This window comes from Anoplopoma fimbria, unplaced genomic scaffold, assembly GCF_027596085.1.
Source record: "Anoplopoma fimbria isolate UVic2021 breed Golden Eagle Sablefish unplaced genomic scaffold, Afim_UVic_2022 Un_contig_7525_pilon_pilon, whole genome shotgun sequence".
Classification (NCBI taxonomy): Eukaryota; Metazoa; Chordata; class Actinopteri; order Perciformes; family Anoplopomatidae; genus Anoplopoma; species Anoplopoma fimbria.
In genome coordinates, this window is record NW_026551418.1 from 40,053 (window position 1) to 60,367 (window position 20,315).

At 39.9% G+C, this 20,315-nt stretch overlaps 1 protein-coding gene across 1 annotated transcript; it reads right to left on the reverse strand.

Annotated features, from left to right (window-relative positions):
* Positions 1-2,762: 2,762 nt before the first annotated feature.
* Positions 2,763-19,686, reverse strand: LOC129115527 (protein O-mannosyl-transferase TMTC1-like). Its single transcript, XM_054626949.1, has 3 exons — positions 19,298-19,686; positions 5,297-5,501; positions 2,763-2,855 (listed from the first exon to the last, which is right to left on the reverse strand). Exons 1-3 carry the CDS (start codon positions 19,591-19,593, stop codon positions 2,763-2,765), a joined length of 594 nt encoding a protein of 197 aa, XP_054482924.1. The 5' UTR covers positions 19,594-19,686.
* Positions 19,687-20,315: the final 629 nt, after the last annotated feature.

Sequence of the window (20,315 nt, forward strand, 5' to 3'; positions counted from 1 at the left end):
TTTCTCCTTCTTCGCTCAACTCTTTCACCATGCTGCACATACTCCTCTGCTCTATTTATCACCCTTCCCATGAAGCTCATCCCCATTCCAATTTTTCTACAGTGCTTGTGTAGTGAACAACTGAGCCTTTTATTGTCACCTCACCTGTTGGAGTGGGGAAGATAAATAACAAGCTAAGCTGTTAGTTATCTTAGCGCTTACCCAAATACAACATAAAAGTGAGCAACCTGTTACCTTACTGTGTGTCTAAGCGTAGAATAGCGGCTGAGAGGTGGCGGTGCACTCAGCTGTGGGTGTAATGATATTTCTGCCAAACCAAAAACACAATCTTAATTTTGGGGTGAATTAAGGTGAAAGAAGAAAATCTTGCTACTGTACATAACGAACAGCGATGAATTTAACTGCAGGTTTTGTGTCCCAAACAGCTCTTATTAAACCTCTTTGGCAACATAAACACACAAAGACAGCACACAGCACTGACCGCGTGACAGACGCAATGGTAACGGGGACTTCAACCCAAGTCAATGACGTAAGCTTTAATTAATGTTTCCATTACATTCAACTAATGTTTAAATGTTTTATGGTAACAGAATGATAATGTTACAGTTAACTTAGTAGCGGGCAGCCGGTGTACATGTTGTGTAGATGTGCATTTACAGTCAGTCAGCTGACAATAACATTATGTTTGATGATTATGTTATGATGGAGTCAAAAAAATCATCTTACTTATGTTAACCACTTATTTACTTATTTACTGCTCTTCACCCCCTATGGGTAATAAGCCTTAAATGAGATTTCTCCATCACATTTGTCATTGACAACATGCAATGCCTGTAGATTGTACTGACCGATTACTGGAAATGGGCATAAATGCACGAAAAATGTACACAACATTTAAAATGGTACAATGCAGACATTGGGGATGCAGCCATGCACTGAGGATAAAAGGGAAATTTAACAAATATTTATTTGATCAGATATTTCCCAAGTGTGGCTTGTGAATAAATGTAAAAAGGAGTGTAGCAAAAATACATTTACTCAACTGCTGTACTTGAGTATCCAAGCAGGTGTGAGATTGATTTTAGAATGACAAAGATGGCACTGATAAATATGTGCGGTTTGGCCAAGAGGTAGTTAAGGAGATACTTTTTTTATGAGGTGTTCATGATTTCCTGGTAAGAAACAGCGGCACAGGATTCTCAACTGGGACAAAACAAGCAGACCCCGAGGGCAATGTCTCCTGTGCTTGTCTCACCTGAATTCACTCACCATTCACTCTGCCCCTTTTGGCACTGGGTTACATTTTAAATAGAAAAATAAAGACATTTTAAATCATTAAAATAAAATCATTGAGAGAGTGTCTAAGGGTGATACATTTATCATTTCACAATGCTTTTAACCATCAGCCAACCATGTAGGCTACGTGATACAAATTATGCTCTTGTGAATAACAAAGGGTTTTCTAATGGTTTCCACTGACTCTAGCTGTCCACACACACACAGGGAGCGTAGCAGAGGACACAGGTGAAGATAAGTTTGGTCGAAGTGATGTAATGTGGCCCCATTTAATTTTATGTGGAGTGAGCACTGTGCCAGACTCCTTTCAAAAAGTAGCCTTTTAAATGGTACATTGCTTCTTGTTGTTGTTGTTGCTTGATAGCTAGCTTTCTTCCATGTGATGACAAGGCTACAGATGTAATTCGGTAGAAAAAATGTTTGTTCCTACATGAAACTGCTCACAAGGTCTATGGATTATCTGGAGTAACCGCAGGGCTTGACATTGAGCTTTTTTAGCCCCCTGCCCTTCTAGCAGGTAGCTGAGATGTTTTACTTGCCCAATAGCCAGACTTGCTTGTCCGAAATGGAAAATGAAGGCCTATCAAGAAATAAATAAAATTTTGGGACAAAACATCCTAAAAGTTATCCTTATACTTTGTTATTTTCACACATATTTGTTAGATGATCCAAATGATAAGGAAATACATTATTGTATTTTTATGTAAATATTTGCTTTGATTAAACATTTTTGGGGGCATAATTAGTTCTAATTCTGCATTTTAAGTTACTTATTGCTAGTTTTAGAAAGTTGATGTTACCTGTTAGGTTTGTTATAATCAGGAATGTGCTAGGGAGAGACCTTAGGCTGCGTGCACTCATAAAAGATCTTAAGGAGAACTGATAGATGAATGTTGCGTTTGTGCACTGTAATCACTCATTTTAAGTTGCAACGACTATTTTGGGGGCTCATCCGCGATGTCTACTTAAGTGTTCCCTAATACTGCCTCTCTGGGTCAACTGTGCTCAGCCAGAGACTGAGCACTGACGACCATACCTCTCTCTGGGCATGGGACACTGACCTCAGTGAGGAGAAGATATCCTGTTGTTGATAGGAGGTCAAAGACTTCTCAATATGGCATCCCAAGGGGATAAAATCATTTAAAAAGGTGAGAGCACAATATTTGTTTACAGAAAAGTAGAGTGTTACTAGAGTTAATGATGATGTCTAATAAACATAATAACTCAATGACGTCAAAATAGTGCTGAACTAGTAATTATGTCTGATACACTTTTGTAAGAGGTAAAGTGGGAGTTCCCTTTTAGAGAAAAAAATTGAAGGCTGTATGAAGTATGAAGGCTGTGTGAAGATAATGTGTGGTAAGAAAAGTTGAGACGATGTTTAAAAAGAGCAGAATCGCAAAACAGAAAGAGAGAAGTGGGTTGGAATCTATTTGTAATGTGGAGGACAGATGCCTTGGTCTGGATCACCAGACCTCGATTTGATACAGTCCCATTGGGTCAAGCAGAACGTAACCTGGACTGTCCCTATGGTTCTCAAGGCTGGTATCCAGACTCTCCTGAGCAGGTAAATGGACAAAGCCCAGCAATAGGTCTCAATTCTCCTACCCCACACGACGGACAGACCCAAAGAACCAACAACATCAAAGATGTATCAAGAACTACCTTCCCATCCACGCCTATTGTGTCTGCCAAAACCAGAGATCACGCTGAGAGAGCCTTACTAATCACCAGTCCATATGAAAAAGGGTGCCAGACTCCCATGGAGCAACAAACTTCAGCACCTGAGGCCCTTCCTCCGGCTGGGCAACTTTGGGTGTGAATGATGATATGTAGTGTAAAAGCGCTTTGAGTGGTTGGAAGACTAGAAAAGCGCTAAACAAGTATAAGTCCATTACCATTTACCATTTCTCTTTATTATATCTAAATGGTAGTGTTATAATCCAATAGTTGATGATCTGATTTTGTTCACCAAATCAGGAAAAAGACACAGTTACTTGCATTTGTATAACACTTTACACATTCATACACTGATGGCAGGGGCTACCATGCAAGGTGCCAGCTGCTAAACTAAACTATTTCACATTCACACCCATCCATATGCCCATGGCACAGCCTTCGGGAGCAATTTGGGGTTAAGTGTCTTGCCCAAGGACACATCAACATAGAGTTTTTGCAGAACATGACACAAGAACATGGACTGAGAGAGAATGACCCTTCAACCTTAGAGAAGACTGACAACAACACCAAGTATGGGCTTGCCAGACAAGATTCAACCTTTAATCCAGACAATGTGTGAAATGAATGGAATCAAAGCATCATTGTTGCTGCAGAAACATGGAAGCCAATTACGTTAGTACCTCTCATAACCCTCTCCTTTTCTGGTTCTTTTTGAGAACTAGTTGAAGCCCAGAATAACACTTCTTCACAGGTGATAATGAAAGTACATTTTTAAATAAACTTTGGTATGGTCTAAATGGTAATCCATGTTTACCTAAATGTTTGTTTCCCTATATAGTTAGGGTGACACAAAAATATATCATGTGGCAAAATGGGAATCGGCTGCAGCCATCAAATACTCACAACATGGTTTGTCAAAGGACCATGGTGTGTTTTGTAAGTAATGTTGGGCAAGGGCAGAAAGTGATACAAACAGACATCCCTCCCCAGATGGTCAATTTGTTGATGTATAAAACCTCTTCAGTTGTTGTGTTGACTTATGTTTTCATTCCGTAATGTATTAAACTGTTTTTATTGTATGTCATCAACGTGCAGAGAGCTGGGGCTTAGCTCCACCAGCAGAAAAACATCACACACTCTACATGACAGCAAAACACGGTATGAGACTGTTCATTTATATTATTTACCAAAAGTATGAGCACTTGTCTACTTACAGCTCAGTGTAAGAGTCTCTTGCTTTTTGATCTCATCTACGGTGCATGGTGTTTATCCCCAGATAGTTCATTCAGGTAACTCAGGCAATGGCTGCAATAAAGCAATAACACTGGAGGACACTTTGAAAGGAGAGAGAAAATCCCTCGAGACACTAACCAAAGGCCAAAATGACTACAGAGTGAGTTTGTTATTTTGTAAAAGAAAAAAATAGGAACAGCTTGGATTCAGGCCCTTTTTTCTTGATACAATCCCGGTCTATTCAATTCAAAGCATAAATATTGGATTGATTTTAATGACTTAAAGGTGCACTGAGCTTATTATTCAGGAAAATAACTGTATTGTCCAGGAAAATAGAAGTATTGAACCAGAACTCACTCGATATAGAATAACTCTGATTGAGGGGATAAAATGTACATCCCTAGTTTTAGTGAAAACTCAACTCCTGGCATTTGCTCCTGGTGTTCTTTCCTACTGTTTTGGAACAAGGAAAAAAAAACGTGAGTAACAGGCGAACCAGCTTTAGGAGTGACCTAATTTCTTTAAAAATAGATGGATAGTGCGGTCGATCCAATTCATGCCAATGTGAAGAGTGGTTCATGTGAACTTACATTTTTAAAATTTGGAAATTTTACAAATATTAAAAGACACTTAAAAGTGCTAAAATTAGTGAATGTTGTCTGGCATTAGATCATTTTTTTTAAATAATGTACACTGACTTTAGGACAGTTGAAATTATTTTTAAGAATGGTGGTGAAAAAAAGTTAGTCAGGAGCCTTGCTGTAAAGTATAGTTCTTAGAATGAAAATTGGAATCGTTACATCTCTGGCTGAAGAATTATTTTGAAGTGCTCCTCAGGATCCCAGCTTGCTGGATGAAGTATTAGAGCTGGTTAAATGGGTGGCAGTGTTGGCAAAGGTCACTGCTCTTCAATGCAATGGATTTAAAACGTTTCAAATTGGATTAATAAAAAACGTAAACCATTTCTCCTCTTTATACTTTTTTTTTTTTATTATTTTTTTTTTTTTAAACTTGTTTTCGGTAGTAACTTTGTATTGTGTTCCAGATGTGAAGATGAAACATTGAGGGTTCTTGCATGAACTCCTACAGTTGGTGACAGTTTGTGTATACTCACGGCCTCAGTGTGGACGGGATGCACAGCGAAGAGGAGTGCTGTGACGAATGCCAGAAGTGAGTCTTCAAACACAAAGCTTTCACAGGTGTACATAAGCAGGCAGGTTACAGCGCAGTGCAAACACACGTTGACGATGTGGAAGTAGAGAGGCATCATTCCGCCCAGCAGGATGTTCAACCTGGCAGAGAGAGAGAAATATTCAGCATTCTGGGATGAGATGTGAGCTGCATTTGCATTATATCTGACTATGTGAGGGTGTTTATGTTCATGCCTAAATTATTTCAGATATGATTAAAACTCATACTAACAAAACAGCTAAAGACTGATTGATAAATAAGTGCAGTCAGTGTGAGTCAGTTTCCCATAAACACCAACCTTCTAAAGACCAAAAAGTCTAAAAACAACCGTTTCTGATAACTCAGGCCGCTGTGGGTTTAAGGTGGGAATCTTTAAGGTCAAAAACCTTTCCTGGGTGAGGTGATGAAGTGTCTTATTATCCTCAACTGAGTCTCACTCCAGTCAGTGTAGTGCCGTGAATTTAAAAGGAAAAGAACATGATTGCTTTGAGAGAGAATGTCGGATTTGCCAAACCAAACCACACCCTGCCTAAGATCTTCCAGCAGGTAATCCCACAGTGATGAATAACAGTGAGTGACGTGCATTTTTCACTTGGTTTATCATAATTAGTATTACGCTGTGACACTTCCCTCTCCAACCAACAGAATATCAACAACCTGATACTAGCAAACTCAGAAAGAGTGAAGCATTACAGTAGGTCAGGTTCCATCTGTCATTCCATAATATTATATTTAAATTGTATTATATTTATATTTGAATTTGAATATTTGAATTTATATTTGTGATTTCAATGAAGGACAAGGGGGTCATTACATTTAATCCACAGAGCAGAATTTTTGTTCAAGCTAGCAGCACTTTGTTTAAAACTTTAGTAGTGATCCCAAAGGTTCCCAAATACCCCTTTTAATCAGCCAAAAAAAAAAGTTTTGGGGCTTTTAATATTTAACATTAAACAGCTTCAATGAGCAGATAGAACAAGATTGTAAAGAACATATATGGGATTCTGTCAGTTAGAGTGGAATACGATTTTCCATAATAATTTATTTTGCTTGATGCTCCTGAAATGGAAAAAGAGGGAAAACGTTATGTTAATGAGTTCATGTTATGTTTAGTAGAACGGCACAAAACCACACCAGGAGAGTAGAACAGAGCACGGGTTCACTTCTTAACTTCTTATCTCAGATTTGAATTAGTTCTAAAGGGGTCTTCTGTGAGCCCTTGTCCAGTCCATAGTTATGTAAAGAAGGAGACTCTGGCCTTCACTATCCCTCTTCTATTCATAATTCAATGAGGAGGGCTGATAACACTTGCTTGAGAGAGCGCATTAACCCTCACCATTATCTCAACCTGACCTTAGCTAATGCTGATCTGCCCTAATAGCTGATGCTGAGATGAGTGTGAAACAAGTTAAGGGCTGTGAAATGAATTTCCCAGAGGGCCAGGCTGGGGTCTCGACCATTCCATGATGTGAAGGCTTCAGAGAAATAGAAATTTCTTTTTGAGGCATTTAGCGGATGTGCTCATCCAGAGAGACATACAATGAGGGAGCAGGTCAGGGTTCAAGGACATTTTGTGGCTGCTGATGGACACATCCACTGGCTGCTGGAGGATACATAAATAACAATAAGCCCAGCCCTGCATGATGATAATATATATTATCATGAGATGTGAAGAGTGGTTCATGTGGATTTTGAAAAGTAACTGACAAATATTTTGAAAAGTTTAAAATAAATTTTAAAGATACTTAAAAGTGTTGAATTTGAGAATTGTGTCTTGTATTAGATTATCAGATAGGGTGCTAATTTGTGTGTCTGTATGCAAATAATCTGTATAAATGACCACATTAAAATAAAAGGAGAACATTTTGAGTTTGACAGTTTTCACTGACTTCATCACAGTTGAAACATTTTTCAGGATCGTGGTAAAAAAAAAATAATTCAGTCCAGAGCCCTGCTGTCAAGTATAGTTCTTAGAATGAAATTGGAAACAGCCGAGAAAATCGCATCGTTGCGTCTATTTCAGTGTTATGGATGGTGATGGATCAGTGTCACGCTCAGTGACGTGTCAGGAAGTGTGGCTGCTGATGGACACATACTGGCTGCTGGAGGAATCTAATCTGTGACCTCTTTGTGATGGGCCTATATGACCACTACTCTTAAACATGAATAACAATGAGCCTAGCCCTGCATGATGATAATATTGGCTTTTGTCTGTAGTTGCTAGTCACTTTGTAAGGTGACTAGTGTCACAATACCGAAATTATCATTCATACAATACCATGCATCCATTTTCTATCGCTTATAAAGGGCTGGGTCTCGGTGACAGCAGGCAGGCTTAGGACGGTATTCCACTGTCTCTAAGGTTGAGCCTAGCCACCCTATGAAGGAAGTTCATTTAAGCCTGTGATCTCATTGTTTCTGTTGCTACCCTAAGTTTATGACCATTGGTGAGGGTCGGAACGTAGATTGACTGGTAGATGAAGAGCCTTGTCTTCAGGCTTAGCTCCATCTTCACCACAACAGCTCGGTTCTACACCTTCATCACTGCTGACACCGCAACTAACATCTATCCATCTCACGATCAATTTTACCCTCAGTCGCGTGTAAGAACGAATGAAAATCAGAAACAGGATAGACAACCCTGGCAGACTTGAAATGTGTTTAACTGTGTGCTGAGTTTACATATACAGCTCTCACTTTGGTTATACAAGCACTGGATGGCTTGTAGCAACGTCCCCGCTTACCCGTATTTCTGCAGAACCCGCCACAGGACTCCCCAGAAGGGACACGGTCATAAGCCTTCCCGAAGTCCAGAAAACATATTCAGACTGGCTGGGCAAACTCTCATGACCCCTCTAACAGACCTACAAGGGTAAAGAGCTTGTCCACTAATCCACGGCCAGGACAGAATCCACATTGCTACTCCTGAATCTGTTGTTCAACAACCTGTTGGAGCCTCCTTTCCAACACACTGAAATAAACTTTCATTATGATACCATGATAATTGGAGCATACTGCAGTCCTCCTCTTTAAAAATGGGAACCATTACCCAGTTCTGTCACTCTACTGTCCCCTACCTCTAAGTGACACTGCATGTCAGCCAGCATAGCCCAACAATGTCAGGAGCCTTCAACATCTCAGGGCAAATCTCATTCAACCCCCGTGTGTTCATATATTTTAATATCAGGACTGGGAAAACTCTTAATTTGGATGAGTTACACGTTCACATTTCTCCACTTTCACATGGCACACTGCTGCTTATAACGGTTAAATCCTTGTAAGAGTTAGGTACAATCAGTATTGTAAGCTTATTTGTTGAGTTGCCTTTTTGAAAAACGCTCTGAGTGAATTGAAATGCTCTCTCATAAACAGTAATGAAGCATGTCTAGGGTTTTTATTGCGAAAGATAAGAACAGGAAAAGTAAAAACTATTTTTTAAAAGGTATAACTTCAGCTACAGTCAAAACAAATTGGGCATATTTTAAGCAACACGAAATGCAGGAAGGAAAAACCATTATGTAGAAGTTATTTTCTATTTAAATTTTTTTACAATGGGAGTGCTGCATATTTACACTATGCTACAAACTGCAAGGCAATTAGCGCTGCATCTCGGGTGTTTTTCCTGGTCGCCGAGACTTGAAAAGTGTTCTTTAGCAGTCAGTTAATCATTGATGTAGTTACACTGTTTTTTAAGTGAGACTAGTATTTGTAAGTAAAAAGTTATACACAAGTGGTGAAAAAAACCCAAATATATTTTCTTTGCGAGTTACTTAAATTCAGGCAATGGGTCATAACGAGGTCAAGTACACACTTGACCTCGTTATGACCCATGGCCTTATGACCCATAGCCATGCTGATGAGTAGGCCATGCACACATTGTACAAGACTGGAAGAGTCTATAGGATCTAATAATTCCTTACCAAGTGAATTTTAGGGCAGACATTAATATTTAGATTTCTACAAATATAGGCATTATCAGTGACAAATATACATACATATACAACTCTGAAATAAATACACTACTTGACTTCAATGAGACACACAAATAGTAGAATGATCGTTTAGAGAAAAAGAAAGCACTTTGAACAAGAAATAATCCCATTAACATTATTCATATCATTGACAGCCTCCCTAGGAAAACAAACACTATTTTTAATGGGAGGTTAAATTTAATGGTGAATGACCATTTGGTCTCTTAACATAAGAAAGATGATCTCATTTGATGATCGGATGTAGTGCAATAATCACAAAGAAAATATTTGTGAATGGGGAAAATTCACATTTTCAGCAGAAGATAGAAGAGGAGCAAAACACTGTTGATGGTATTTCCTATATGGTGGTCTATGATAACGTCCAATCATTTCTCGAGAGATATTTAAAAAAAGAAAATTAAAAATTGCTTATTTAGCAGGAGCTAAATGTATTGCTCAATAGATTGACAGCTGAGATAGGCTCTAGCACCCCTGCGACCCTTAACTGGATAAGCAGGTTACGGAAAATGGATGGAATGGATGTTTTATACAGGGTTTATGGTGGCTAACTATATGACCAGGAGTAAAAAGAATATTAAAAATATTCTTACTCATCTTTTGATGTATAAACTGAAAGCATATATTACTATATGGTTGGCTGCGACCCACAAAATTATACAATTTACAACAAAAAAAAAAAAATCAGGATGCATGAAACAGTTGAAGAATGGGAACAATTCTTATTGTACAAACATTGAAAAAAACTTTAAAGTAAATGTTAGATAGGCCAACAGTTCAATTCAATGCAGCTTTATTGAAATTACTTAAATGACTGATGATTTTAAAAAAGTACACAATAAAATTACTATGAATATTAACACAACATTTACATTACACTTCTATTTTAACATAATAATATAAACATCCTTACATATATATATCCTTTCTTGGACATACAGCGGGTAAAATAAGTATTGAACACGTCACCATTTTTCTCAGTAAATATATTTCTAAAGGTGCTATTGACATGACATTTTCACCAGATGTCGGTAACAACCCAAGTAATCCATACATACAAAGAACAAAAACAAATAAGTTCAGAAATTAAGTTATGTGTAATAAAATGGAATGACACAGGGAAAAAGTATTTAACACATGAAGAAAGGGAGGTGCAAAAAGGCATGGAAAGCCACGACACCAGCTGAAATCTATCAGTAATTAGAAAGCAATCCTGCCCCTTGTCAGTACAAATTAATATCAGCTGGTTCAGTCCCAGCTGATGGCCTATAAAAAGGTGTCTCATTACCAAGGTGTCACACAAGAAACATCTCATGATGGGTAAAAGCAAAGAGCTCTCTCAAGACCTTCGCAACCTTATTGTTGCAAAACATACTGATGGCATTGGTTACAGAAGGATTTCTAAACTTCTGAATGTTCCAGTGAGCACACTGTTGGGGCCATAATCCAGAAGTGGAAAGAACATAATTTCACCATAAACCGGCCACGACCAGGTGCTCCTCGCAAGATTTCTGACAGAGGAGTGAAAATAATTATCAGAAGAGTTGTCCAAGAGCCAAGGACGACTTGTGGAGAGCTTCAGAAAGACCTGGAATTAGCAGGTACAATTGTTTCAAAGAAAACCGTGGCCTGTATGCACGCTCACCACGCAAGACTCCATTGCTGAAGAAAAAAAGCATGAAGCTTCTTGAAGCTGTCATTACCAACAAAGGACTGTTTTTTGTATGAAGTATTAAATAAATTTCAGTAAGCGTGTTCAATACTTTTTCCCTGTGTCATTCCATTTTATTACACATAACTTAATTTCTGAACTTATTTGTTTTGTTTTCTTTGTTTGTATGGATTACTTGGGTTGTTACCGACATCTGGTGAAAATATCATGTCAGTAGCACCTTTAAAAATATATTTACTGAGAAAAATGGTGACGTGTTCAATACTTATTTTTTGAAACTGAGCATTAACGACGCGAGTACATCGAGTGAGACAGACGCAGTGTCCTCTGTGAGCGTGAGACTGGAGAGGTGAAGGAGAGATAATTAAGCTCTGTCTCTCTGCTGGTTAGTGACCATGCAGCGGTAGTAGCAGCAGCAGCAGCAGCAGCATGCTTTTTTTCCTCTAATATACTTTTTTCAGTGTACAACCCAATCAGTGATGGCATATACAGTGGGTACGGAAAGTATTCAGACCCCTTTAAATTTTTCACCCTTTGTTTCATTGCAGCCATTTGCTAAAATCGAATTTTTTTTCGCATTAATGTACACTCAGCAACCCATCTTGACAGAAAAAAACAGAAATGTAGAAATTTTTGCAAATTTATTAAAAAAGAAAAACTGAAATATCACATGGTCATAAGTATTCAGACCCTTTGCTCAGTATTGAGTAGAAGCACCCTTTTGAGCTAGTACAGCCATGAGTCTTCTTGGGAATGATGCAACAAGTTTCTCACACCTGGATTTGGGGATCCTCTGCCATTCTTCCTTGCAGATCCTCTCCAGTTCTGTCAGGTTGGATGGTGAACGTTGGTGGACAGCCATTTTCAGGTCTCTCCAGAGATGCTCAATTGGGTTTAGGTCAGGGCTCTGGCTGGGCCAGTCAAGAATGGTCACAGACTTGTTCCGAAGCCACTCCTTTGTTATTTTAGCTGTGTGCTTCGGGTCATTGTCTTGTTGGAAGGTGAACCTTCGGCCCAGTCTGAGGTCCTGAGCACTCTGGAGGAGGTTTTCTTCCAGGATATCTCTGTACTTGGCCGCATTCATCTTTCCTTCAATTGCAACCAGTCGTCCTGTCCCTGCAGCTGAAAAACACCCCCATAGCATGATGCTGCCACCACCATGTTTCACTGTTGGGATTGTATTGGGCAGGTGATGAGCAGTGCCTGGTTTTCTCCACACATACCGCTTAGAATTAACACCAAAAAGTTCAATCTTGGTCTCATCAGATCAGAGAATCTTATTTCTCATAGTTTGGGAGTCCTCCATGTGTTTTTTGGCAAACTCTATGCAGGCTTTCATATGTCTTGCACTGAGGAGAGGCTTCCGTCGGGCCACTCTGCCATAAAGCCCCGACTGGTGGAGGGCTGCAGTGATAGTTGACTTTGTGGAACTTTCTCCCATCTCCCTACTGCATCTCTGGAGCTCAGCCACAGTGATCTTTGGGTTCTTCTTTACCTCTCTCACCAAGGCTCTTCTCCCACGATTGCTCAGTTTGGCTGGACGGCCAGGTCTAGGAAGAGTTCTGGTCATCCCATACTTCTTCCATTTAAGGATTATGGAGGCCACTGTGCTCTTAGGAACCTTGAGTGCTGCAGAAATTCTTTTGTAACCTTGGCCAGATCTGTGCCTTGCCACAATTCTGTCTCTGAGCTCCTTGGGCAGTTCCTTCGACCTCATGATTCTCATTTGTTCTGACATGCACTGTGAGCTGTAAGGTCTTATATAGACAGGTGTGTGCCTTTCCTAATCAAGTCCAATCAGTTTAATTAAACACAGCTGGACTCCAATGAAGGAGTAGAACCATCTCAAGGAGGATCAGAAGAAATGGACAGCATGTGAGTTAAATATGAGTGTCACAGCAAAGGGTCTGAATACTTATGACCATGTGATATTTCAGTTTTTCTTTTTTAATAAATTTGCAAAAAGTTCTACATTTCTGTTTTTTTCTGTCAAGATGGGTTGCTGAGTGTACATTAATGGGGAAAAAAATGAACTTTTTTGATTTTAGCAAATGGCGGCAATGAAACAAAGAGTGAAAAATTTAAAGGGGTCTGAATACTTTCCGTACCCACTGTATATTCTCCTGTGCCAGAGACTGGGCCATGACCCAAAGGAAGGTCGCAAGAATACTAAAAATAAGTTATTCTTCTGGAGAGTATTGCATCAGCTCCAGTAATCAAATCCCTGCAATGTAAAAACTGCTGAATAAAAAACTGCAGGCAAGAGGGGCAGACAACTGAAAAACAGGTTGAAAATACTTTACTTAAGCTTTAAATATATGATAAACAAAGACCTCTTTCTGAAATAGAGAGCAGATAATTAAATGTCCTGGCTGGAAAAATGACATGATGTCCCTGACTTGATACTTGAACTTGAGGTAATAACTTATTTTATTCTGAAACTTCAAACAGCATTTGAGAAATGAAGCTCTCACGTCAATCATCCATCACTTTCTTAACCTTCTTTGTCATTTCTTTTTTTTTACTCTTCATCTCTTGCTTGTCTCTTTGTATTATCTGCTGTGTCCCACTCCTCCTCCACCTCTCCTCATTTATCAGAGAAGCATCCATCACCCCTTCTTCCCTCCCTGTCTTGTGTCATCTGTCCTTGTGTTTCTATTTTAATCGCATGGCCTCTTGCTATCTCTATCTTTCCCCATTCCTTTATTTCTCTCGGCCTATCTCCTTTGATTTCTCACAGCAACCATTGCTCAGTTTGTGGTGCACATCAGGTCTCAGTTAGAAAAAGTGCCTATAGGCTGTGTTGTGTGTGTGTGTGTGTGTGTGTGTGTGTGTGTGTGTGTGTGTGTGTGTGTGTGTGTGTGTGTGTGTGTGTGTGTGTGTGTGTGTGTGTATTTACACATTTTGTGTGTGTCCTTCACCTTGACAGCATCCCAAAAGCCCTGCAGTGTTCAGTGGCAGAGAAAAGATAATGCGGGACTGAATGCACATTCTCCAAGGTTTAGCGAAGGGGTGCACCAATCCATCCTCATTCCTGGCATTTTTTGCATGCCATGTACATTTGAGACAAGAGGTTGTCATACTGTGAGGCACAGCTCCCAGTTTAAGTGTGCAGAGGGAGAGGCATGAGGACACTGTTTAGCCTGCTGTCTGCATCCATTTTGAAGTACATTAGCGCCTCAAGTGATTAAATTGTCACTCTAATCTGTGATACCAAAGCAACAATCTAATTTATTTCTGTTTGGAAAATAATCATAACTCATGCGGAAACATCTGCATCATAGAAAATGCCTGTGAGGTCATTTTGCTGAAATCTGGTATTCAAAAAGATTTGCAGACATGCTCATACTGGCAAAACTTGTCCCTGAATGTGTCAGATGCAAAATATCCCACTTGAACACAGTCATGTTGTCTGCCTTCAATTTTGGCCTTCTGATTGAATCGTTGTGGTACCTGGACCGTAGTCGTGCCTCCTGCTGTGAGCCGACTGACACCCACTGCTACTTCCATTATTATTATTAATCACATTACTATCCCTATTTTCATAACTATAATTCTACTGTAATAATTGCTGCTGTTATTATAAGTAGTCTTATTATATGAATCATTTATGTCATATACATTGAATGTGTTGTATCTCTGTTATGCTGCTCATTCTGTACACATGACATCTATTGCATTCTGTCCATCCTGGGAGAAGGATCCCTCCTCTGTCGTTCTCCCATAGGTTTCTTCCTTTTTCTCCCTGTTAAAGGGGTTTTTAGGGGAGTTTTTCCTGTGAATGTGAGGGAAGGACAGAGGATGTTGCATGTGCACAGATTGTAAAGCCCTCTGAGGCAAATTTGTAATTTGTGATTCTGGGCTATACAAAATAAACTGAATTGAATTGAATTGAATTGATTAACTTTCACATTTTGCATTTACTAAATGGTTTAATGTTAATACTTGTAGTAAGCAAAGTCTTGATAGCTTTTTGAGTTGAACAAATGCTGGTAAATGTCTACAGGGAGAGAAAGAGCAGAGACATTCACAGTGACCTGAATCACCCTTAAATCATTATTTCTCTCCAGAGAAAAATGTGCATGTTGTTTTCAGCTACATGGCAGCTGTAGCAGGTGTGGGTTAATGATCGAGGTAAAGGCTATCTAACCAGATGAAGAAATGTTTGTAGTTACACATTAAATCCCCAGGAGGGTCTCCCATGTGAACCAGCATCCTTCACCTGAAAGAGTAATGAAGATGTTGTGGAGAAGCTGACCGCCAGCTTCCCAAAGCATGGAGCATCTCCCTGAGTGAGCAATAAGGCAACACCTGTCACTCCACAAAGATCCTCCACCCCTCCACTGACAATGGACTAAGGCTTGCAGGGAAATGTCTGTTGGTCATGTGAGCTTGAATGTCCTCATTAGTGCATTATTGAATGAATCTTATTTCCCTATTGATTAATCTGCTGATTATTTTCTTAGGTAATTTATTGATCATTTCTTCTGTGAAATATCTTTTAATGCGTGTATGCGCATTATGGAAACGGGAAATTGGGTCGCAAATTGTGAGGTGGTGAACTGAAGACACACTGTAGAGATGAAGTGTGAGAGGCATCATTATATGTAAAATGATACCTCTAACACATCAAACTTAACTTCATACTTATAGATCCATTTCATCGTAATCGTCCAAACTAGCAGTGTTATTTGTGCTTGTGCTAATGAGCCGTAGCTATTTCTTAAGCACATTTAATAGGAAATGATTCAAATCAACTCAAATCTCCGCTCAGTATTTTGTCAGCACTGTCTGCCCCCTGGAGCACAGAGGGCCGGGCTATCGACACTCATGGTCAGCTATGGAGCCCACCGCAGCTGTATAACTATCATCATCTGTTGCAGAATTTTTCTAATGCACATAGATCACAGAGTATGACTTTAGTTTTTTAATAAATTCAGCTTTTAAATTGCTGCAGTGAACACGACTTTATCAGTCTATTAATCTATGTGTATTCGATAGGGGGGACAGATAGAGTATACTCTATACAAACAAACTGAAAACAGCTATCCGATGCAGGCATCAGAGCTCACTGGAGACCCCGTGGTGACTGCCACACACCCATCTGAGCCGATTGTGTAAATCAGCAAAGTCTGGAAATAAAGACTGTATAGAAAACATGGAGGGGTATGTGAATGTGTGTTCAAGGACCACCTCAGCCACAAGCAACTTGATTTCAGTGTCAGAAAAATTCCTTCTTTTAGTCTTCCGCTCACTAGCTGCTGTGATTCACTGTAAAGATATATTGATCAGCAGTCTCATTTCTATGCATCAAGGGATTCATTTGTTAATCTGTGGGACCGGACCTTGAGACGATCACTGCCCATGGCCCACTACCCAGCCGCCTGCTGGACCTAACACCACTAAAAGCTGTGTTGAATGCCCCCAGGAGGAGAAGGAGGACAGCCAGGTTGAAAGCTAAACGAGTCTGCTCCTGGCTTATTAATGTCCAATCACAGGAAAAATCTGGCCAACCCAGCAACAAGAGGCTGGTGACTGTTGTGCCCACGTCTTTAAAGTGACCTGACTCCATCGTGGCATACAGGATCACTTGACGGGCGGCCACGGTCGAGGGGAGTACTCCAGTGGGGCGAGAAGAGGCCGAAACTGTTTACATTCATGATGCTGATGACAATTATTTCATGTTAACATCTCGCCTATGATATCTGTCCAGAGAATTGTTTTGTTACTACTGTTTACATTCCCCCTGATGCAACTAATTGCAATAAATTAATGAAAAACGAAAAAAAAAAAACGAAAAGATACAGTCCGTGTAAAAATAAGAACTAAAACTGAAACCTGAAGAATCTGAATATCGTCATTGAAAAACCCATGGGAATTCCAAAAATATCAAAATAACAACAATTTTTTTTTTTTTTAATTTTAATTTTTCAGTTGAACTTTCTGTGAGGTTCCTTTTTCATTGCCTAATAATATTTTCAATGCCGAAAATTATTGTTACTGTTTAAGCTCCATAGGATCGTAATTTTTTCAAAAACTTTTTCTTCATACAATTCCTTAGGACTTTTTTTTCTCTCATTCAAAACAAATTGTTTTTGTTTTTGTTCCAATTAGTGAGAGGTTGGCCCACTAGTTAGTTGGACTAATGTTGGTCACAATATGAGTTTAAGTTTTCAACCGCACGCTGTCTCTTTTGTAAAAATAAATTCGTAACTCTGCCTCCAGAAGAACTCATTAGTCTGGGTGTGTATGTCTGTGTGCGTTTGTGTGTGTCAGTGTGCGCGCATGTTCTAGCCATAGGCCATAGCTATGGCCTGTGTCAGCAGTTCTTTTTAACCATTCCTGCTTTCTCTTTGCTGCTGCTTTCACTCTCTGCTCTGTGTTTTGATCTGTGAACAGTCTCTGATCAAATTAGCACCATGAACCACGACTGTATATTTCTCTCACACTGGCAGTCTGATGCTGCTTGCCTCACTCAAGAGTTTTCTCCAACAGTCTGTTAGTTGTCAATAACCTCTAGTCTTGGATGATTAAAGGTAAATGTTCACAGACACGCACCTTTCAAACCTCCTTGTTGTTACTGCTGAAGTGCTGTTGAGCAGTGCACTGAATCCCTACCAGCTCTGCCGTCCACCCTTAACCTCTAAACTGTCTGTGATGGCAGAAGGCCGAAACACTGCCTTGTGGACATTATAATGAATTGCTGGTTACAACATATTGTAAGCCATCAAACTGTTGAAGTAGTAGTGTACTATGATTAATCATGAATCTGGCATAAGAAGATTATAATACTGGTAAAATGCAGAGAATTAGGAAATAAGGTAGCAGCAGGAGAGTTCACTACTGAAAATGAATAACAATCAGTCACAGTAATTAGAGGGAAAAACGAAATATTTCATTAAGAGCCAGCCTCCCTAATTTGATGTTTTGCAATTTATATTGTAGCTTACAAGAGGCCCACGCGAGGCCAAATAGGCATCTTTAGTCTGAAAGTTTATAACTGCTTGCAACTCTGTGAGGCTGTACTTAGTCGTGTGACTTGTACTTGTGACTTCTATGTGTACTCAGTCACAGCGATGCAATTAAGCTTACTGCAAAACATCGACATGCTAGCATGCTAACGATAATGGTAGCATGAGGATATAGGAGGTAGGCCTATACGATAAGATGTTGCTCAGTTATGAGGAGACTGAATAGTATCAACAATATTCTGATATCTGGCCTATGTGTGCAGCATTACACTCTAACACTACACCATTTACTGCATTATATATTATGAAAGAAAACATAAACTAACAATAGTGTTTTTTTGTCTGTTTCACTCTCTTGTGCAAAAGCATGGCTCGGTTTGGCTCATTTATGAAATCTGTGCAGGCCTGCCTCTATTTTCTCATTAAATCACTGCAGCATTAGATCAGTTAGAACACAAATCCACTGTTGTGGATGCTTGCCTGGCTCGAAACCGAGCGGAGCAGATCCTACATTACATTACATTACAGTCATTTAGCAGATGCCTTTATCCAAAGCCACTTACAATAAGTGTATTCAACATAGGTATTCAAGAGAACTACTAGTCACCAGAAGTCATAAGTGCATCTCCTTTCTTAAACAAGCATCTCAAAGCATAAACCAGAGCAAAAGTATAGTGCAGAAACAAACTAATACAAATACAGCACATACATTCCTGAACATCACCTTCTGACATCCAAACCACCGTACTCCTCCAACTCCACCACTATGAAAGTCCTACATAAGTCCAAAAAAAGGGGCTGACTACATGAGGAGTGGGATGTGCTGGGCCAAGCTCAAGAAGGCGAGCTACTCTCTCTGCTCCCACTCATTAAAGTCATCATAGAACTATTTCTAATGAGACGATGGGGAGATCTCTAGTTCCTATCTTACCCTCATAGTAAATTATGTCAGAGCATATGTAGTGAGTGTATAGCAACCACAGCACACAAGGTGAGCTTTCCATTTCATATGCCAATACAATGAGGCGTAAAGCACAATGATCCCGCTTGTATTATTGTAAAGTTCACTGTGAGACTGCAACAGCTTCTTTCCACAAGGGGAGAGCTGTATGACGTCAGCTTTTCCAGCGTGTTTAAAGCTTCCCTGCTCTAGTTGGCTACAGGACTCTCCCCCTCGGGTTAACGTCAATAACACTGCTGTTAACTGGCACAAAGTGTCGTTAAGCGGCTCCAGGTGAGCTGTTTGGAAATCGGGGAGAACTTACTTGAAGGTGAGGATACACAGCGGTCTGTAGGACTTGTGGCTCGTATTGTCCGCCATCCTTTTCCCCCAGAAGTCGTTGCTGAATATGTTTCTGAGGCTGGAGCCCGGTCGGACGTCCGGATTGTTGATGATAGCCCACACATCGTCGTGCACCAACTCCCCGCGGAGGGAGTTACTGTAGCACAGGGCGCACAGGGCGGCCAGCACGGCGTAGCGACCCGCAGCCCACACCGCCTCGGACCGGACGGTCAACCGCGGCTGCTGGCGAGCTTTCCTTTCCCGTCCCAGCGCTGTCATGTCGGGCCTGGCTTCTCCTCACTCTTCTCTGAGCGAAGAGTGAAACCAGGAGCTCTGGAGTGTACGTCCATTCCGCCTGGCAGGTAGCGGTTGTGTCTGCTGTGGAGTGCGGAGAGACTGTGTTGCTGTAGTGCTGCCTTAAAGTGCAGTCTGTGAACGTCAGACTCGAGGCTTTGTGAGCACCGGTGTTTGATACTCCACTGTCATTTTTTTTCCTTTCTATGCAAATTGCAAAAATGTATATTCTACTTTACTTTATTTTAATTCATTTTGTCTAATAATTAACATTGTGTCATTCTCCTATTGATTGATTGACATATAATTATTATTTAATATAGATTATTGTCTTAAAATACAAGATTAAATGTATGCGATAGCTCAGTCTTAAGTAATTTAGCTAGAAAAACTTGGCTTAACTCACTTTACTTGATTTGTTAGCATTCAATCACATTTCATAATCTTCCTCAGCAGGTGGAAGAGCCAGAGTAAAGAAAACAGTACTATTTCTTTCCTTTTGATAAAACCTAATGGAATGGAGCTCGGTTCCACTTAATTTGACACAGTGGCTGACAAAAACACTGTTCATAATAGACCCATGAGTATTAAGTTTGATAGCCCACATTGACTTATTTCTCTCTATGGGTGTCAGTCGGTGGATGGGAAGTAAAGTCTTTCCTATTAGCATTGACATATTGACATTCAAAATAAGTTACTTCCCATAC

What these genes read in the sequence shown, in the direction of transcription:
- LOC129115527 (XM_054626949.1), bottom strand. Translation starts at nt 19,593, where the DNA reads ATGACAGCGCTGGGACGGGAAAGGAAAGCTCGCCAGCAGCCGCGGTTG. An exon ending in CTGTGTATCCTCACCTTCAA is followed by an intron (nt 5,502 to 19,297) that starts GTAAGTTCTCCC and finishes TCTCTCTGCCAG; the next exon opens with GTTGAACATCCTGCTGGGCG. An exon ending in TACACAAACTGTCACCAACT is followed by an intron (nt 2,856 to 5,296) that starts GTAGGAGTTCAT and finishes TTACCTGCTCAG; the next exon opens with GAGAGTCTGGATACCAGCCT.